The sequence below is a fragment of the Camelus bactrianus genome, chromosome 34 (assembly GCF_048773025.1).
Source record: "Camelus bactrianus isolate YW-2024 breed Bactrian camel chromosome 34, ASM4877302v1, whole genome shotgun sequence".
NCBI classification, from domain to species: domain Eukaryota; kingdom Metazoa; phylum Chordata; class Mammalia; order Artiodactyla; family Camelidae; genus Camelus; species Camelus bactrianus.
This window is the reverse complement of record NC_133572.1, coordinates 5,339,801-5,359,931: the sequence shown is the minus strand read 5'-3', so window position 1 is coordinate 5,359,931 and position 20,131 is coordinate 5,339,801. Positions and strand designations below refer to the sequence as shown.

The 20,131-nt window shown below is 42.9% G+C and overlaps 1 protein-coding gene across 1 annotated transcript in view; it reads right to left on the bottom strand.

Moving 5' to 3' along the window:
• LOC105062327 (antigen WC1.1-like) overlaps window positions 1–20,131 on the bottom strand; it is a 99,535-nt gene that overhangs the window by 5,420 nt on the left and 73,984 nt on the right. The window contains exons 31-37 of the mRNA XM_074357254.1: window positions 19,183–19,317; window positions 11,908–12,237; window positions 9,423–9,731; window positions 9,013–9,330; window positions 5,869–5,961; window positions 5,476–5,790; window positions 4,055–4,369 (exon numbers count right to left, since the gene is read on the bottom strand). Of these exons, the coding sequence (XP_074213355.1) occupies window positions 4,055–4,369; window positions 5,476–5,790; window positions 5,869–5,961; window positions 9,013–9,330; window positions 9,423–9,731; window positions 11,908–12,237; window positions 19,183–19,317 (1,815 nt within the window). The remainder of the gene's footprint in view (window positions 1–4,054; window positions 4,370–5,475; window positions 5,791–5,868; window positions 5,962–9,012; window positions 9,331–9,422; window positions 9,732–11,907; window positions 12,238–19,182; window positions 19,318–20,131) is intronic.

Sequence of the window (20,131 nt, the reverse complement as noted above, 5' to 3'; positions counted from 1 at the left end):
CTTTCAGGATTGGAGAACTCACTACCTCTCAATTCATCGCGTTTGACTTTAGGAAATTATGATCCACATAAGGTCTTAGAGTTTAATATCCCTTCAACCTTCCACAGGAACCAGAAACAGGGATGAGGAAAGAGACGCAAGGAAGGGAGGGAGATTCTTTCTACCTTTAAAATATCTATTACCACCCTCCACCTCTGCTGTGGATTTCAGACAACTCCCAGCATATCATCCAGCATATACCTGAATGAGGTGTGTGTATGTGTGGGGGTGTGGAAGAGAAAGAGGGAGAGAAGGAGGGAGACAGAGACACAAAGAATGGGGGACAAAACGTTGAACAAAGGGAAAACACTGAGAAACTGCAAAAGAAGGAAGGAAGGAAAGGATGAAGGGAAGCAAAGAAGGAGGGAAGGAAGGAAGGAAGGATGGAAGGGGGAAGGAAGGAAGGAAGAAAGAAACCAGCAGCAAAGCACTTGTCATCCTTATGTCCACCTTCAAGTGTCTCAGGATGAGACTTGTGGGCTTTTGTAAGCTTATTGGTCTTGGCATTTCTATATGGTTTGGCTTTAGATAATAGTCAAGTTATTGAGAAATCCCAGCATATTCAATCTAGATATGAAGACAACTGGAAATGATTAGTCCTAGAAAGTAACTTGACAATATCTATTAAAATTTGTTTGTGTTTCTATCTATGCACATGTGTACATGGACATGTGCCTGTGTGTGTATGTATGTGTGTATATATATATCCTTTGATCTAATAATATCAACATTTGCAGTAATCTTAAGTAGTAAACTCAATGGTGTATAGCGATACAGGTACAAAAATCCTTACTACAAAATTATTTGTAGAGGGGGGAAAGTTAAAAGCAATCAAATTGCCAATAAATGGGCAAATGGTCATATGAACTGGAGTACCAACCTCTCATGAATGAAATATTAAACCATTGCTTTACAAATGAGTTAGCACTACCTGGAGGAATATCCATGAGATTTAAGTGATAAAAAGCGAATTTAACAATAATGTGTATTGTATAATCCCAACCTTGCGAAAATAAATAACCATACACCTTCAATTTAAACTCTTTTATGGGCATATGAGTTTACATATGTTTATATGAAAGTGGAGGAATTTGCAGAATAGCATATATCAGTCCATTCATCTTGTTTGCATCGGGAGGATACGGATGGACAAGAGGTCATGAGATGTGATTCATTTATCTTTTTATGTTTTATATGTCTTCTCTATTTACAATAAGTTAGTAATGTCTTTGAAATTTAGATGCAAGAGAAAGGACCTGGTCTCTCTCTAAACATAAAACAAACTAGTGGAAAAGACACAAGTTCTCTAGTGCCAAGCATGGCACAAGTCTAGCAGGAGGAAGAGACACAGAGACAGGCAAAAGGGGACATAAGGGCTGGCCATCCCTTCATGCCCCTAGTATTCTTTAATCTGGCAGTATTGTTTTTTTCCTTGGGGATCATCACATGGGTGATATTCCCTTATGCTACTTGTACCGAGAGTGAGCCCAGACCTGCTGCCTTCTAACCTCCATCCATCACCAGGGTCCTGCCTCTGGAGCAGCTCTGGCAAGTCTCCTCCCTCTTCTGTGGGAAAGTCCTTCAAAGCCTGAGGTAAATAATCCATCTACACCTACTCTGGAATTCATGCTAACTGGTCTGATTATAGACTCCCTCTGACATGATATCCAGTCATTTTTGCACTTGGACACAATGCACTAGGACGATGAAATGTGCCAGCATCCCTTTTAAAGGAGGTTTGCCCTACAGTGCATCAATGAATTGATCAACCTGGTAATTAAAATAAATGTACTCCCAACATTGAATACAACACTCCAGCACTTTACTTTTAATTCTTTGCTCTTCACTGTTTCTCAGAGGAGATGTGTGTATTTTTCACCATTACCTTATTTTTTATACTTTTATTTTTGATTTGCATCCCCACTCTCAAAAGTGTTCTCATTAGGACATTCAATGACAAACACTGAGCTAAATCTACTGGGCACTTTTCAGTTCTCATTTACTTCCTGCCACAGTAGAACTTAACATATATGACCACACCCTTTCCTTGAAAATGTTTTTGAAGCTGACATCCAAACACAGCATTGCCTGGGTTAGTTCTCTGCTGCTCTTCACTGGACTCCCTGCCAGTCCATGCACTGTACTACCTAGCTTTCAAACGTTAGTGTTCATTGGATTCTGTCTTAAAGAGTTTATTTTTCCAATGATCTCATGTATCCCTATCTAAACACCTCTATGGTAACTCCCAAATTTCTCTCTCCCAACTGGATTTCCTTTCAAAACTCAAATGGCATAGTTCTAAATGCCTAATGACATCTCCACTTAAGTGTCTCATCTACTTGGAATGTAATGTAACCAAAACTGAGTCCATGGGATTCTTCCCATGAGCTTCTGTATTTCCTGTACTAAGAACAGGCACTACCACCCTTCTAGCAGTCACCCTTGACTCCTCCAAGATATCCCAAGTCACCATTACACAATCTGCATTTCCCCTGCAATAATCTTTTATTTCTCCTGTACTCAAGACATATTTTCTTCATGCAAAACTCCTTAATTTATCTCCCAGCCGAAAAACCTTTTAATTAGTTTTGATTACACCCTCATGAAAATATTTTTAATTTGGACCACACAATCAAAAAGATTATTCTTCATTCAACTACTGTTGATTATCTACTGTAATGCCAGGTACTGTCCCTGCACTGGATATACACTGGTGAATACCACAGTCAGTCAGCCAAAGTCCTTCAGGGTATTGTATTTTACAAAAAAAATAAGAGAGATGGATAATAAATATGAAAAAGGTCATTTCACATAGTAATAAACTATGGAAAGCATTAAAATGTGCTGTAAAATGCAAATTAGTTTAGGTAGAGGAATTGGAACCCTACAAGAGGGACTGAGAAAAGCAATCCGTGTGCTCAGGGATAACCACGGAGTGTCAGAAGTATGTCATAAAGAGTCTGGGGAGAGGTAACAGCAGTTAGGTGGATATAAGGGCCTCAGCAAGGAGATGATATTGAAAGTGATGGATGAATGATGAGAAGTTGACAGGCAAGCAAATCAGATAGAACAGCTGGTGCGAGGTCTTAAGATGGACACAGCAACTGTCTGGTAAGAGAATACTGAGGTGGTAAAGGATGGTGACACCTTCCCTTACTGCCCTTTCTGCCTATTTTAACGAGATGGTTTTCTTGGGTCCTGCCTCCCAGAGGTGTCTGGCTCTGCTCATCACTCCGTGGTAATCCTGCAGCACAGCCTCTCACCCTCTTTCTGCTCTGGCCAGGATGCAATTTTCTCAGTACCTCTAAGACACCACGTTTCCTCCTATATGAGGATTTACACTGACCAAAAAGATCTCTCCACTTTCTTCCTTTAAAAAACCCTTACTCATCCTTCAGTTCTCCGGGTAAGCATGATTTCTTCTTTTGCCCCAGTCACACACTTCCATAGCACTATCTCGACTTCACGACTCTTGAAATTCCTGTCTAACAGGAGATTTCCACACTGGATTGTAAGAGTCATGAGAGCACTGACTATATCTTTTCTCTTCTCTGTCCTCTTGCCTGGAATATAAATTTTTACCTACAAGACACTCAGTTGCAATCGACCAGCAAACTGTCTTGAGAATTAGTCTAGCTGCTGTAGATGCAATTCAGAGTAAAACACCCAGCGTTTACGAGACAGAGCAATCAGGACTGATTCTCTGCTCTGTCCCTACTTACGTTAAGGTATTGGGCATATCAATAACTAATCCTAGTTACTTAACAATTGCTAAGAAAGTCTGAGTATTATTTATGCTTCCCACAGTTCAGCCCAATCTCCCTGGTATTTTTCACATAAACTGTTGTCAGCCCAGGTTTACTTTTACCTTTGACACAATATAGATTAGATAATCTTTATCCAAACATCATTTTGAAGATTCAACTTGCAGTCATCACTTAGATTGGAAAATATAAAATCTCATTAGCAACATCCTACAATGAATGGTGGGACGTAGAAACAGGCAGTAAGTCACCTGCACAGGAGATGTAAGCTTCCTCCTTTGGAGAACAGGAATCGTATTTCCAAGGGTCAGAAGGACACTCCCAGAGAGAGGTATCAGTTCTCCGACATTGGATTAAATCTACCCATCGGGGTCTAGAACCTTCCCTTAAGGCAACAGAAGTGTCCAATTGTCCCATGTCCCCACAGCCAAGCTGGCTGCAGACGATGGACAAGGTGATCTCGTCCATGCGGCTGCGGCAGACACTGCCCCAGGTCCCGTTGTAGAAGACTTCCAGCCACCCGGCACACTCCTGGTCCTCGCTCACCATCCTCAGGGCCAGGAACTCTAAAATTGAAAGGGGAAACAGGGCACAGTTGACACTTCACTCAACGATCTGGGTGTTCCTCTCTCCCAGAAATTGTCAACACTCATCCCTGACCATGCTGAGGAGATACTCAGTAGGTGACAAGACTGAAATTTGTCTCCCTTTTACCTGACTTTGTCCATTTGTGTCTGTCTGTCTATTTCTACCACAATGATGTGATGGAAAATGAACTGAGAGGAACACTCATCTGGGCACCCTGCAGGGAGGGGGAGCTGAATCCCACTTCCTGAAAAACCCGTGGAAGAGGATGTGAAAGGGATGTGGATAGTAGGGAGGCAGGCAGAAGAGTGGACCCCCCACAGACGTCCACATCCCAGTCCCTGAAACCTGTGAAAATGCTACCTTATCTGGCAAAAGGGATTTTACAGATATGATTAAGTCAGGGGCCATGGGATAGTCAGATTAAGCTGGGATATTGTGGATTAACATGTGAGCCCAATCTAATGGCACTTGCATTTCCACTATCCTTGAAATTGGAATCCTTTCCCTGACTGTGAATAGAGGGAGATGAGACATGGAAGAAAGATCGGGGGGAGGCAAGGTTGTCTGTCTGAAGAAAAAGAGAAGGAGCTCTGAGCCAAGGAATTCATGCCGCCTTTAGAAACTAGAAAAGGCTGAGGAATTCTCCCCAGAGGCTCCAGGTAGAACGCAGCCCTGTGGACACCTTGGTGTCAGCCCACCATGACCCCTGTCAGACGTCTAACCTGCACAAAGGTAAAATACTACACCCCTGATTTTTTTTAACTACTCAATACGTGGTGTCATTACAATACCAGTAGGGTCTCCAGAATTTCCTACCAGAGGGAACTGAAGAGTGAGCCCTGCTTTCACGTGGAAACTGTAAGAAACGGCTCTGCCAGGAGATGCTGCTGAGCAGGAAGGCCCAGCCCCTCAGCCGCTGCAGGAGGACGTGAGAGCACCTGGTCTCACCCGCTGGGAAGACGGGCTCCAGGGAAGGGGCTTCCTCCTCTCGCCCTGCCAGCAACTCCCACTCAGGGCTCAGACCCCCGACCCCCAGGGCCCGCGCCCCCCCGGCCCCCCGCCTGCGGCCGAGCGCCGCGCAGACCTGAGCAGACGACCCCCGCGTCCTCCTTGTGCCTGCAGTCGTGCCGCCCCCAGCCCCGCGAAGGGCACCTCCACACGTGCGGCTCCTTCCCCGTGCAGTTCAGCTCGTCCAGCCAGATGGGCCCGGATCCCGCCCCGAAGCGAGCCAAGGGCGAGGCGTCCACGGCCTGTCCGCAGCCCAGCTGTCTGCACACCACGTGGGCATCGGTCAGGTCCCAGCCGTCATCACAGATGGTGCCCCAGGAGCCCTGGTGGAGGATCTCCACTCTGCCTGCGCAGCGGCCGCCCCCGTCCGCCAGGCGGAGCCGCCTGCTGTCTGCGGGGAGAGGCTCGTGCCAGTGGGGGGGCCTTTACACAGGGGAGGGCAGGGGTTCTAGGCCTGCGGGACCCCCACCTGAGCAGTTGGCCGGGCTCCCCTCTGAGGCTGCAGAGCCTCCTGGTTCAGACACGGAGTCGTCGCACTGGGGCAGCACCTGGGTCTGGTTTCCTGCAGGACAGCAATGACCAGAGGGTTGAAGAACAGGAAATTGAATTAAACCAAATAATGACGTGCTGATCAGGTCTGAGATGAAAGCTATAACATAGCAGTAAAGTTACCCTATTTAGAGTTCACATTCTCCATGGAGCGTTCTGTTATTGATGATGCCAGAATTTCTGTTTTAAGCCAAGTATTTCACGAAGAGTGAGTTTACAAAACCGAGAAAGTATCAATATTTGGGGCAGTGCTGTAGAGCTCCCAAGGCAGTGAGAGTATTTGGGTCCATGCTCTCAGATGTGAAAGGCAGAGGTGAGCCACCTCTTCTGAGGCCTTTGTCAACTGAAATGTAAAAGGCGAGTCTCTGAGAAGCTCATCAGAGATTCTGCAGACTCACAGAGCTCGGGGAGCACAAAGCATAATTCAGGGTCCACCAAGGAGGAGGAGCCCTGTTAACCGGAACACTTGCACCACAGAAGGAAGAGTGAACCAGACATAGACTGTTCTTCACAGGGACGGGTGCCCGGCTCCAACTACTTCGCTTTCTTTTAAATGAGGTGATCAACCCCCTAAATCAGGTGCCGGGGGGGCAGCAAAAGAAGATCCTGTGTGAAGAAGTTCTACAATTTTTCATCTACAATGTGTGTCAATCAAAAATACCAGCTATTAAAAAAAAGTTTCTCCCGTAGAGCACAGGGAACTATGTTCAATGTCGTGTAATAACCTTTAATGAAAAAAATATGAAAACGAATATATGTATGTATGTGCACGATGGGACACTGTGCTGTACACCAGAAATTGACACATTGTAATTGACTGCACTTCAATAAAAAAAAGTTAAAAAAAAAGTAACTATAAACAAAGACAATGCAAATCAAATCTGACCCATAGAAAGTAGACCAATAATAGATATAATTATAGAAATCAATCAAATATAAGGCAAAGACACAGAAAAAATCATTAAGCCTCATTTTTCTGAAAAAACATAAAATTCATCATTCAACAAGGGGGGAAAAAAAAGAAAGGGAAGGAGGGTATAGCTCTGTGGTAGAGCGCATACGTAGCATGAACGAGGTCCTGGGTTCAGTCCCCAGTATTTCCAGAATAAAAATAAATAATAAAAAAATAAATAAAAACCTAATTACCCCTCCAAAAATGAAGAAAAGAAACAAAAAAGATCTATTACTACAGAACATATACACATTAAAAAGAGGTTAAGAGGATATTACGAATAATCTTTTGTCAGTGCTTTTGGCTTTTTTTCCCCCAACATATGTTTAAATTTGATATGTTTATGTATTATAATACTAATAGCAGTGTAGCTTTGGCTAACACCTCTGTCACATCACATAATTATCCTTTCTTTTTTACAATGAGAACATTTAAGAGCTAGTCTCTTAGACATTTTGAAGTTTATAATTCAGTATTGTTGACTACAATCACTATTCTGTACCTTAGATCACCAGAATCTATTCATCTGCTAATTCCATACCCTCTAACAAATCCTTACTCCCCCACCTCCCAGTCCATTGTGACCACCATTCTACTCTCTGTTTTTACAAGTAAGGCTTTTTAAGATTCCACATAAAAATGATACACAATATTCTTCTTTCTCCGTATAATCTACCTTACTAAACACAATGCCCTCAAGGTCCATCCATGTTATCACCAATGGCAGGAGTCTCTTCTTTCTCGTGGTTGAATAATGTTACTCTGTGTGTGTGTGTGTGTGTGTGTGTGTGTGTATCACATGTTCTTTATTCATTTATGTGTTGAAGGACACATGACTTTTTTGTGTATCGTGGCTATTGTAAATAATGCTGCAATGAACATGGGAGTGCAGATGTATTTTCAATATCCTATATCATTTCCTTGAGTCCACACCCAGAATTAGGATTGCTAGAGTATACGGTAGCTCTATTTTTTAATTTTGGAGGAAACTCCGTACTGTTTTCCATAGTGGTTGAATCAATTTACATTCCCACCAACAGTGCACAGGGTTCACTTGTCCACATTTCCTCACCTACATTTGTATCTTGTCTTCTGGATGATAGTCTCTCTAAATGCTATAAGGTAACATCTCATTGTGGTTTTGATTTGCATCTCACTGATGATTGGTGATGTGGAGCAACGTTCATGTATCTGTTGGCCATTTGAATGTCTTCTTTGGAAAATCTTTAATCAGTTCCTCTGCCCAATTTCACACAGATTGTTTGGGTTTCTGCTATTGAGTTGTAGAGTTCTTTTAAAACATATTTTGGATATTAACCCTGATCTTCTATAGGTTTTACAAATATTTTCTCCCGTTCTGCATGTTGCCTGTTGACCATCCAATTGTTTCTTGGTATAAGATATTGCATCCCACAACTTTCACAGAGGTACTTTTGATCATGGATGTATGGTTAATTCGTTGTTAAAAACAAGTGCAAAAAGGAGAGACATCTTAAACCACCATGATGCTGATGTCACTTCCACTTTGCAAGACATTTAAACATTTAGCAAAAAGTGGAGAAATTCTTTGAAAAGCACCACATGAAATGACGTAAGAACTAATAGAAAATATGACTAATCTTGATTTATTAACAGTACTGAATTTATAATTTAATCTTTCTACTATAAAAACACAAAAAGCAAACAACCTCAAGCTCAGATGTATTTCAGAGTAAACAGTTAATAATATTGCATGAGATTAAAATTTCCTGAATTTTAATGAGTATCTTTGTACTTAAGAAATACATGCTGTGGTACCTAGTAAAGGAATCTGATGTGTATAGTAATTCTCAAATGGTTCAGAGCGGGGAAAAACTCTTCACTGAGGTATACACTTATTGCTTATCCATTGTTCTCTATGATTATACTTAAATACCTATGTTTATTTTAAAAATATTATTCCCCTTAATGCTTCTCGCCCTGATCTCAAAAAATGAATGAATGAGTGATGAATAAAACATATTTCATCATAAAATATCTAACTTTTGAAGCCATTTTCCCCTCATTCTCTGCTCTTGGGGACATTTTCCACAAGGAGTATCCTGAGTACCAGTCAGCCCCTCCCTCTCTCACCTGAGCAGATCACAGAGGCTGTGTTTCCGTGGGCACAGTCAGGAGCACCCAGGGCAGTCAGCGGGCAATTCCACAAGAAGGACTCAGCCCCTGAGCAGTGAAATCGGGCTTTCCAGATCGGATCACTTCCTGCAACTAAGTATGGTCCTGTGGGGATGGAGGTGGCGACTCCACAGCCGAGCTGACGACAGATAACATGGGCGTTGGCCATGGTCCAGTGGGAGGCACAGAGCGCTCTCCATCCTCCAGAAATATTCATCTCCACTCGTCCCTCACACTGAGACGTGTCATTTTTCATGAGCCGCACTTCTGTGTATGCTGGTAGAAAAGACAGGAGCTCAGCAAAATCTCATGTTTTTCTTACCTGACCAGGATGTGCAATGAGGTTAGAGTCCTGATCCACATCTCACCTGAACAGACAACTTGAACAGCTCCACTGTGGTGGCAGGTTCCTCCTGGACAGGGCACCCTGGGGCAGGACCAGAGCTCAGACTCCTCCCCGGTACACCCAAACTGTTCCTCCCAGACTCGCCCATCTGACCTTCTGAAGGGCATGTGTCCCAGGACAGACACAGCCTTGCCACAGCCCAGATCTGCACAGATGACCTGGGCTGTGAGGAAGGTAAAGTTCCCGTCAGACACTGTAGTCCAGTCTTCTTCAGAACGCACTTCTACTTGCCCTGAGCAGGGTCCGTGCCCTCCAACAAGATGCACAAATCCTAAGAGAAACAAACAAATAAACCTAGTAAGTGTTCATGATCTTCTTGGTAATTGGAAAAAGACATGTCACAGGCAATGGTGTGGAAGCAAAAGCTTTTTTTTTCCCCCCAGACGTCGGGCATGGAGCGGGAATTTGAAAGTGAGTGTTACAACTGCATTTTCATAAACCAGTTTCTGTAGAGAAATCCAGAAGAATTTGCAGAGGCAGTTTGGAATGGCTGAATCCCAAAAACATATATAATGAGAATGGTTAGAAATGTGAATCCCTTATCTAGAGGTTTGGAAACTACAGGGCTCAAGACAGGTCATCCAGAATGACTGAATACCAGGAACATACATTTCAGAGCATTGGTTGGAGAAGTGAATTTCTCATTTAGGATCCTGGGACCTACAGAGCCCACGTCAGTAATGCATAAACACGTGCACACTCAAACTTGAGTACAGAGATATGAAGAATAGAATCAACCCACAGGGACCTGGGCTGTCAAAGTAGAGACCCATCATCCAGACTAAGTTAGAAAACCATTCTGAGACTCGTGAGGTTAATATTCTGATCAGTTTCTCTCCCAAGAGCCAATCCTCCAGTGACTTAAGGTAGAGAAAATCCCGAGGACTGGATCCATGAGTGCACGTTGACCTGCAGACAGATGATGGCTCAAGAGAAAAAATACACACATTATAACCAATCCACTTTTATTGTATCAAGTTTTGTTTTTCTGACAATATTTGGTGACAAAACATTCCCATGAATTTCTTAGGTGACCCAAAAGGGGAAAAAGATGAATCTGTCAAGTTGTGTTGTGAAAGCTCAGAGAGCCACAGGAGAGAGACGGGGTGGTCCTAGTCATTTCTCTTGATAACCTAGCAGTTGTTGTAAACATTAAATAGGTGCAGCTTTTTGTATGTCAATCACACCTCAATAAACTAGCTTCAAAATGAAAGTCGTTATTTTCTTAGGGCCCTAAATGAGTATTATCAAAGATCTGCAGAAAGTGAGACTGGAAAAGATCCCTTTTCCAATGATCGTCCCTGACAGAACACAAAAGAGCTGATTGGCACTGGCTGCTAAGGGCTTATTGCAAGTGTTCTTTGGGCCCCCCCATCCCATCATCCCATCAGATTAGATGGTCCTCTTCTAGCACCCAACCACAAGCATTAGGGAATTCACTGTGATATCTGATCTCTTCCTCCATTCCAGCTGTTCTGATGGGATTCATGTCTTGGACATCTCATCCATCTTTGTAATAACAACTGGACACATCTCTGGGAAATACTCTGACCACCCACTCACACTCTAGGTTCACTGCTGTCTTTACTGCCTCCACCTTGGCTCCAGTCAGACACACTTAGACAGGACTGAGCACTTCTTCTGATTCACTTCCGGTTCTCTTAGCCTCATTGTCATTCATCCTTGCTTTGCTCCAGCTACTGCACTGTAAAGTTTAGAACTTCATATTTTCCTGCTGCCCCAACATCCCCACAAAAGGATGTGAGCACCCCACCCAGGTGACTAGGTGAACCAATGTGGTAAGACTAACCGCCACCAAAAATCCTGTCTTTCCCTCCCCTGACTGTGACCTAATGATGTTCAAACTCACCAGTGAAATTCCCTCATGCTTTTAGCTTATTATAACTCCACCCTGACGCCCAATATTGTCACTTATTCACAGCTCTCCACTCTCTCTTGGCTCCCCATGCTTGGCTGAGACAGCTCCCTTAGATCCTCCCCCACGTAGTCCCCATATGCTTGTGGTGACTCTGTCTCTTTAGAACCTGTGAGTACAACAAACCATGTCTGCCTGCTCCTCTCTTGTGGCCACACCTGACAGACCATCCCATGAAAGAATAACAAACAGCTACCATGATGGAACTAAGCATAGAAGTACAAGTCAGCAGTTGTACCTGTAAGAAACTTTGACCTCAGCTCCCTGCCTCTTATGACACATCACAGAGCCCGGAGGGGTCTAGTGGTTCACAAGTCTAGAGTCTTTACTGCTTGGGGCCAAACAAACCCTTATTCTCCCTTGAGCACCTAATTCTCTAGAATCTCATGTGACTGCAGTCTTCACACAAGTACACTCTAAAAGCTGTGACCTGGTAGTCCCATTGTTATTCTGGGAATGAGACTGGGGCTTTTCCTGCTGGGGATGCCCTCCCAGACCAGACAGGTCTTACCTGAGCAGACTGCTCCGATATCCTGGTCATGAGACATGATATGATCATAATTTTTGACCTCAGCAGCAGTACAGTCATTGAGATTAAAAGTTACTCCTGCTTCTGTGTTGTTGCATTGAAGGGAGAAAGTCCAAATGGGGCCAACGGTTGGTCCAAAATAAACTCCTCTGGGGGCATCAACAGCATGGCCACATTTCAGGTGACCACACACTATTTCTGCAGCATCCAGGAACCAGTATTCAAAATACACCATGCCCCATGTTCCTTGGTGCTTCATTTCCACTCTCCCCTCACAGCGGTGGCGTCCACCCTTCAGCCTCACCTCCAGAGCTGCAAGAAAGACACAGACACAGAACACAAGACACAGGAGAGATTTTAGCAGACAAAGCAGTAATACAAACATTAAAAAATGAGCTCTCTTAGGGGAAAAAAATAATCCCTGTGTAGAGCATTTGCTTATTTCTGTGGTGTAATTTCCCACAGTGGCATCGCTGAACACGAACCTGGGAAGGGATGCACTCAATTATTTCTCTCAAGCCTGTAGAGCCCAGTTCCAGGGACATGAGCCCAGTCCTTCAGAGGACTCTGGATGCTGCCCTCCCAGGAGACATGCCCAGACCCCCTGTCTCAGTTACAGCTCACGGCCCATGATGCCAGGGAGAAAGCTTCCCTCGCCTTCTCTTTCCCATCGGGGGCACTCTCATCTAGCTTAGGAACAGAGGACTGTGATAAGCAGCCTCTAAAATGTCCCTACTATGCCTTCGTCTGGGTATTCATGTCCCTGTGTGATCCCCCACACTTGACTGCACCTCATAACATGCATCCAACAAATGGGATCTGGCAAAAGTAACGAGTTCTCACTTAAGAGATTAGCTTTTAAGACGACTCTCGTTTCTCCCTTGTTGCCCTATCTTGCTCCCTCTCTTGCTCTGATGAAGCCAGCTGCCACGGTGTCCGCTGTGTGTGGAGAGACCCGCATGGTAAGGGACTGAGGGAGGCCTCAGTAAACTGAAACAGCTCAATAATGAGGAAAGAGATTGAATCAGTACTTAGACATCTCCCAAAAAGAGAAAAGGCCAGGAATAGGTGTTTCCATTGGTGAATTCTACCAAATATTTAAGAGGAAATAATGCTTATCCTTTGTAAACTCTTCCAAAAAACTGAAGAAGAGACACTTCCAAAGTCATTTTACATGGCCAGCATTAACCTGAGACCAAAGCCGTGTAAGGACACTCCAAGGAAAGAAAGTTATAAGCCGATGTCCTTGATGAATATAAATGCAAACATTCTCAACAAATTTAGCCAACTGAATTCAAAACCACATTAAAAGGATTAAACACCATTATTAGATGAGATTAATTCTTAGGATGCAAGGATGGTTAAACGTATGCAAGTCAATATATGAGATACACTATATAAATAGAATGAAAGATAAAAATCATCTGATCATCTCAATAGATGGACAAAAAATCTGACAAATTTTAATATCCTTAAATTTAAAAACTTCTCAAAAACTTAGATATAGAAAGAATATTCCTCAGCATAATACAGACCATATATGAGAAGCTTAGCGTTAACATCCACACTCAATGGTGAAAGGTTGAAAGCTTTCTCTCTAAGATCAGAAATGAGACAAGGGTGTCTATTCTTACAATTCTAATTCCATTCTTATTTCATCTTTATAGTACTGGAAATCCCAGTAAGAGCAATTAAGCAAAAAAAGAAATAAAAGCATCCAAATTGGAAGGAAAGAATTAAAATCGTCTCTGTAGATGACATGATGCTATATATGTAGAAAACCTTAACACTCCAACCAAGGTTAAAAAAAGTGTTAGAACGAATAAACAAATACAGTAAAGTCACACAAGACAAAATCAACATACAGAAACCATTTGCATTTCTGTACACTAACAGTGAAACATCTGGGAAAAAATAAAGAGGACAATCTCATTAAAATTGCATCAAGAGCAATAAAATACTTAATAAATTTGCAAGGGGTGAAAAATCTTATCAAAAATATAAGACTGATGAAAGAAATTGAGGAAGACACAAATCAATGGAAAGCTATCCCATGTTCATGAATTAGAAGATTTAATATTCTTAAAATGTGCATGCCACCCAAAGCCATCTGTAAGATCAATGTAATTCCTATCAAGACCAATGGCTTTTTCACAGAAATACAAAAAAAAAAGTATAATTCATTGCAAAACACGAAAGACCTCAAATAGTCATAGCAATGTTTAAAAAAACAAAAAACAAAGCAGGATTTGTGATTCCTAACTATACAACATGACTATAGAAATCAAACCATGGAGCAATGATATGAAAATAGACACACAGACCAACAGTAGAGAATGAGGGCTCAGGAATTAACCCGTGCATATATGGTCAACTAATGTCTGACTAGCAAGCCAAGAATACTCAATGAAGAAAGAGAGTCTTTCCAATCAATGGTGTTGGGAAAACTAGATAGTTACATGCAAAAGAATGAAACTAGAACCCCTATCTTACACTACTTCTGAAAGCTAACTCAAAATGCACTAAAGACTTAAATTCATTTAAGACCTGAAACCATAAAACTCTTAGGAAAAAAGTTTCTTGACGTGGATCTTGTCAATAATTTTTTGGATATGACACCTAAAGCACGAGCAACACAATCAAAATAAACAGCAAGACCACATCAAACTAAACAATTCCTGAGGAGCAAAAAAACTATCCACGAAACAAAAAGACAACCTATGGAATGGGAAAAACTACTTACAAATTACATGTCTGAGAGTGGTTAATATACAAAATATATGAGAAACTCATGAGTCAATGGCAAAAACACACACACAGAGAGACACAAAAACGACAAAACTCTGATTTTAAAATGGGCAAAGGATATAAATACACATTTTTCCCAAAGAAGATTTAAAAAATGGCCAACAGGTACATGAAAAGCTGCTCAACATCACTATCAGGAAAATGCAAATCAAAACCACGAGCTATCACCTCACACCTCTTACAATGGCTATGATCAAAAAGACAACAGATAACAGTGGTTGGCAATGATGTGGAGAAAAGGGGAAATTTGTAACATAAATTGGTACAGCCTCTATGGAAAACAGTATGGACATTTCTCAAAAAATAAAAAATAGAACGACCATGTGATCCAGAACTTCCACGTCGGGTATATACCTTAAAAAATGAAATCATGATCTTGAAGAGATACCTGCACCTCCATGATCGGCAGCATTATTCACTATAGCCAAGAAATGGGAACAACCTAATTGCTAATTGACAATTATAAGGATAAAGAAAATGTGAAAAATACTTGACGTATAGAGAGAGATTTCTAGGTATATCTACAGATTTAGATACAGGTATACACAGGCGTAGGTGGTATGGATATACACACAATGGAGTAAGTATTCAGTTGTAAAAATGAAGGAAATTGTGCCTTTGGGACAACATGGATGGACCTTGAGGGCCTTGTGCTAGATGAAATAAGACAGAGAAAAACAAATACTGTTTGATCTCCCTTATCTGTGTGTGGAATCTAAAAAAAGCCGAACCCATAGAAACAAAGAGTATGTGAATGGTTGCCTGGTCAGGGCTGGTGGGGGAGGGGGGATAGGTGAATGTGGTTAAAGTGTACTAACTTTTACTTATAAGATAAATAGGTTCTGGGGATGTAATGTACACATGACAGTAGTTGGTAATACTGGATTCTATACTTGAACGTTACTAATACAGTCAATCTTAAAAGTTCTCATTATTCACATAAAAAGCTAACTCTGTGATCCGATAGATATCATTTTGTAATCTACATATATTTCAAATCATCACATTATACAACTTACACAATATTCTATAAAAATTGTATCTCAATAAAGCTGGACAAATAGAAAAATATATAAATATAGGACAAAGCTTTTGCAAATACAGAAAAAATGACAGAGTAATACTTACGGGAGCTTAGTATATAATTCTCAACATTTGATTGTTGAAATAAACTATTTAAAATAAATCATGTTATTAAAAGTGACCTATAGGAAGCATGTATGCAAACATGGGTTTATATATTAGACATTATTAACAATAGCATACACTGTAAACAGTAAACGACTTCATTTCCAGAATGCATGGCCTCCGCTTAAATTAAACTTCTTTAAGGAAGCCTTCTCAGCTTCTCCCAGCTAGATTCAGTAACACTGCTGGTGTCCCTGCTGATGGCACTTGTCAGAGTTTATTCTAAATTCTTGTCTTGGTGCCCAGCCTCACTAGCTTTACAGGCCAGGGAGCGCTTCACTCATCACCACGGGGGCCCCAGCACCTAGTGAACTGCAAAGGCTATGAATTCAATACCCTATGAGGCTATCTGTAAATCAGTAAACACTTGTGGAATGAAAGTCTAAATAAATTCCAAAAAGCAGACATGGAAATTGCCATTGTGTCATTTAGCATGTTTCTTTCTGCGGCATTAAAATCAATGAGAAAAGAAAAAGATGTAACTCAGGAATTACATAGTAAAAGCAAAGTAAAATTAGATATAACTTCATATCCTACATAATACAACTTACATGGTTATTAGTATTATATATTTATAAAATAGATACAATCATTTATTTAAATTTGAAGTGGAAAAGAATACTCTTAATGACGCTTCGAAAGCAGAAACATAAAAGGGAAATTTTTATAGATGGTTAATATTAGAAACTTCCATGGATCTAAAAACAGAGAAAAGGTAAAGTGAAACCAATCAGCTGAGGGAAACATTGTCAGCCTAAAACATGGAACTGTTCACAGGGACAAGGACTCTGGACCCAAACTGCCTGGGTTCAAACCTTGCCTCTACTGCTTCCACCTGTCTCACCTTAGGCAAGGGGTTTCACTTTGCTTTCCCTCAGTTTTCTGATCTGCTTTTTGAGATAAATATATCCTGCCTTGTAGGCTTGCTGGGCGCTCAGATGAGCCCACGTGAGGGAATGCGGTGTGGGGTCTGGGGGGTCGGTGGCAGCAGCAGTCATAGTAGAAGGAGCCGCAATAGAAATCATGACAAGAATGACAAACATCCCAACTTAAAAAGGACAAATGTCATGAGCATGTCATTCACAAATGAAGGATTAAATTAGCTAATATATGCCAGCTTTTGCCTGCAAAACTACCAAAGATGTAAAAACTTGATAAAAAGACCATGTTGGGAAAGGTATGTGGAAATGAACATTCTGATACAGAATAGAGCTAATAAAATTCAGTGCAAACATTTCTCACAGACATTAGTCTGTGGGTCAAAAGCCTTAAAAGTATTCCTAGCCTATAAACCAGTAATTCCAATCTTAGAATGTGATTAAGAGAAACACTCGTGGATGGTCCTTACATTGAAATACAGGGAAGTTCAGAGCAGCTTTTTCCATAACAGCAAAAACATTGAAAACAAATAAATGCCAAACACAGGTGATAAGTTGAGCATGTTGACTTTCAGTCATAAAACTAAATATTTGAGACAATTAAATATTTCAGTATTATCCCTGTGATATCCTATATTTTTGTAATACTGCAGTAAAATGATTCATGTATACAAGAATAGTTAGTGGCATAGAAAAATGTCTAAAATACATTATTGATCTTAGAAACAAGTTAAAAAATAATATATCCAGAATTATCTAATCTTCAAGGTCGGTGTTATTGCGTCTAATGGTACACATTGTACTTGGAGGTTAGGTAATTTTCTGCCAATGCCCGTCGTGGATGACAAGGTGGAGACCCCTGTAATGTGTGCCCAGCTCAGAAATCATCAGATCTTTAGAAAGACGAGGACTACCATGTAACAAGGAGCAAGCCCTTGTTGTATGAAGCAAAAGAATATATTTTTGGTAGAATAAATCTGAATGGTGTTGTTTCGAAGAAAACGAACACAGTGCTGGCTTCAGTGAAATGTTTCTGCTTCTCAAGGAATTGCTGCGGAAACTGCCTACGGTTTTCTGAGGAAGAGGCAGGGACTTGGTATCAGAACGCTCATTGCCTCCCACCGTTTCATGGGACCAAAACCTACCTCTGCACATGAGAGCCATCAGGAGGGTAATCTTCACGAGCATCTGGTCAACACTGGCGGAGCACAGACTTGGGGGGATGGGGTTTCCCAAGCAGAATTATGGGACCAAGAGAACTGAGGTTAAGGGAAGACAATGAGCACTGAGAGGAGACAGGTGTGTATGTGGTCTCAGCTGGTCCAGCACCCAAACCTGGAAGAGCCACCTCCTCCAGGCTGAAGACTAGATTTTCAGCAGCACTAACCCAGATGCCTGCTGTCCACTCGCTCAGTGGAAACCCACTCACAAGGAGAGAAAAAAGAGGGCATGAGAGGAAATGCACCCTACAAGACTCACAACGGATCCTAGGGAGTGGAAAGGACCGGTCCAGCACAGCAGGACACAGTCCCCGGGCACCGGGGCAGGGACTCGAGAAACTGTACATAAGTGGGGATGTGCATCAGCTAATCTCTATAAACAAGACGTCCCCACTCTTGGCTGCAGGGTCCTCTGACCTACAAGGGACCCTGGAGGGAGTAAGTGAGGCTGGGAGACAGGACCCCTCCCAGAGCCAGTGCTGGGCAGGCACTCGACAAGCAGAGGGGAGGCCGTGGGGGTGAAGGAGAGGAACCAGAGAGGGGCAGGCAGGTGCTAGATTATCTACGATCTGGGTACGTGCAGCTGACATGACACCCAACCGTGGGGGCTCTGGGTGTTTCACAGACCAACTGACTCAGTCCCTTCTCGGCAGCCCCGTTCCTCTCACACACCTCACACACCCTACACACAGACACACACACGCACACACACAGACACAGACACACACAGACACACAAGCACAAGCACAGAGCCTAAGGGAGCACAAGTGCACAAAACATGGAAATCCCACAGGGCAGTCCCCTACAGAGCAGGAGTGTGTGGGGAACAGCCCGGAGTCCCAGCTGAGGTCACTCGCTAGAACTACACACACTGGGGGCCACGGGGACTCAACAGATGCTCCATGAAAACAAAGGAGACAGTGGAGGGGACTGAAACTGACCCACCTCAGTCTAGACCCAATTCATTTCTCTGTAAAACCTGCTGCTATGACCAGTCGACCCTCCACAGGAGAGGAACCAATATTCACAGTCAGCGTGGTTCCTTCTTGGTCAAGAACACACGGTCTACACTGGGGCTTCAGCACCACAGCTCCAGGGACCCCTCCCTTCACCAAGGTGTCCACACCCCTGCTGTTGACCCAGGAAAGGGGGAACGCACTTACCTTGACCCCCCACCACGATGCTGAGGAGGAGAAAACACAATCCCTGAAGGGAGAGATGTCCGTTCAGAAACATCCTGACCCCCAAGTCATCAAGGGCACAGTCCCAGCTGCAAAACACCCCTGTGAGGAGGCGTCAGGGCACCGACACAGGTCTATGTAGACCCATCCCCTGACATCCTACCTCCAGACAGCCAATAGAGGCACCTTTTACCATTTCAGATGCTATCGGAGGCTTTATCTGCCACTATCTGAAGCTCGAACACCAATTAGCTTCTGACTCTTCAAAATCTCCTTATAAGAGCAACAGGGTCCTTTGCCGGGACCAGGGCTGGCATAGAAAAGCTGCATCAACAAGCATGTGTGGCTTTCTCTCCCCCGATCATCCTGGCTGATTACCACAGTCTGTGAGATGGCTCGGAGTCAGATTATGGGAATCGGTTGGCGCGTGGAATCAAGCACTGTTCATCCCTGTGACTAAGCTCATAGCCGGAGAAGCACATCAAAGCTTGAAATACAAGAATAATTATCAGGCCAGCAGAAAATGAGGAGCAGGAGCACAGGAGATCACAGGTGAACATGGAGGGGACGAGGTGGGAACCACCACGTTGGGCAGGTGAGAGTGTTGGTCCTTCCCCACTTCTGAGGATGATCTGGAGACTGGATCCTGGGGAACAGAGGGGCTCAAGAGAACAAGGGGCTTTGACAGAACATAAGGTTTCCCTATCGGGGATCTTTCTCGGCTAGTAGAACCACTCTGCCAGCACTCACATGTCCCCGGGTGTACATGCTCCCTCTCCAGGATGAGAGGGGGGTGCAGTCTACAGAGTATTTTCATACCCGATCTCCTCCCCTCTCTGCAGCTGCCCAGGCCAGCAGTCCTGCCCTGGGGGCCAGGCTGGGGCTCAGGGGCTAGAACCATTTGGCTGACGCACTTGTACAATGTTTTCCT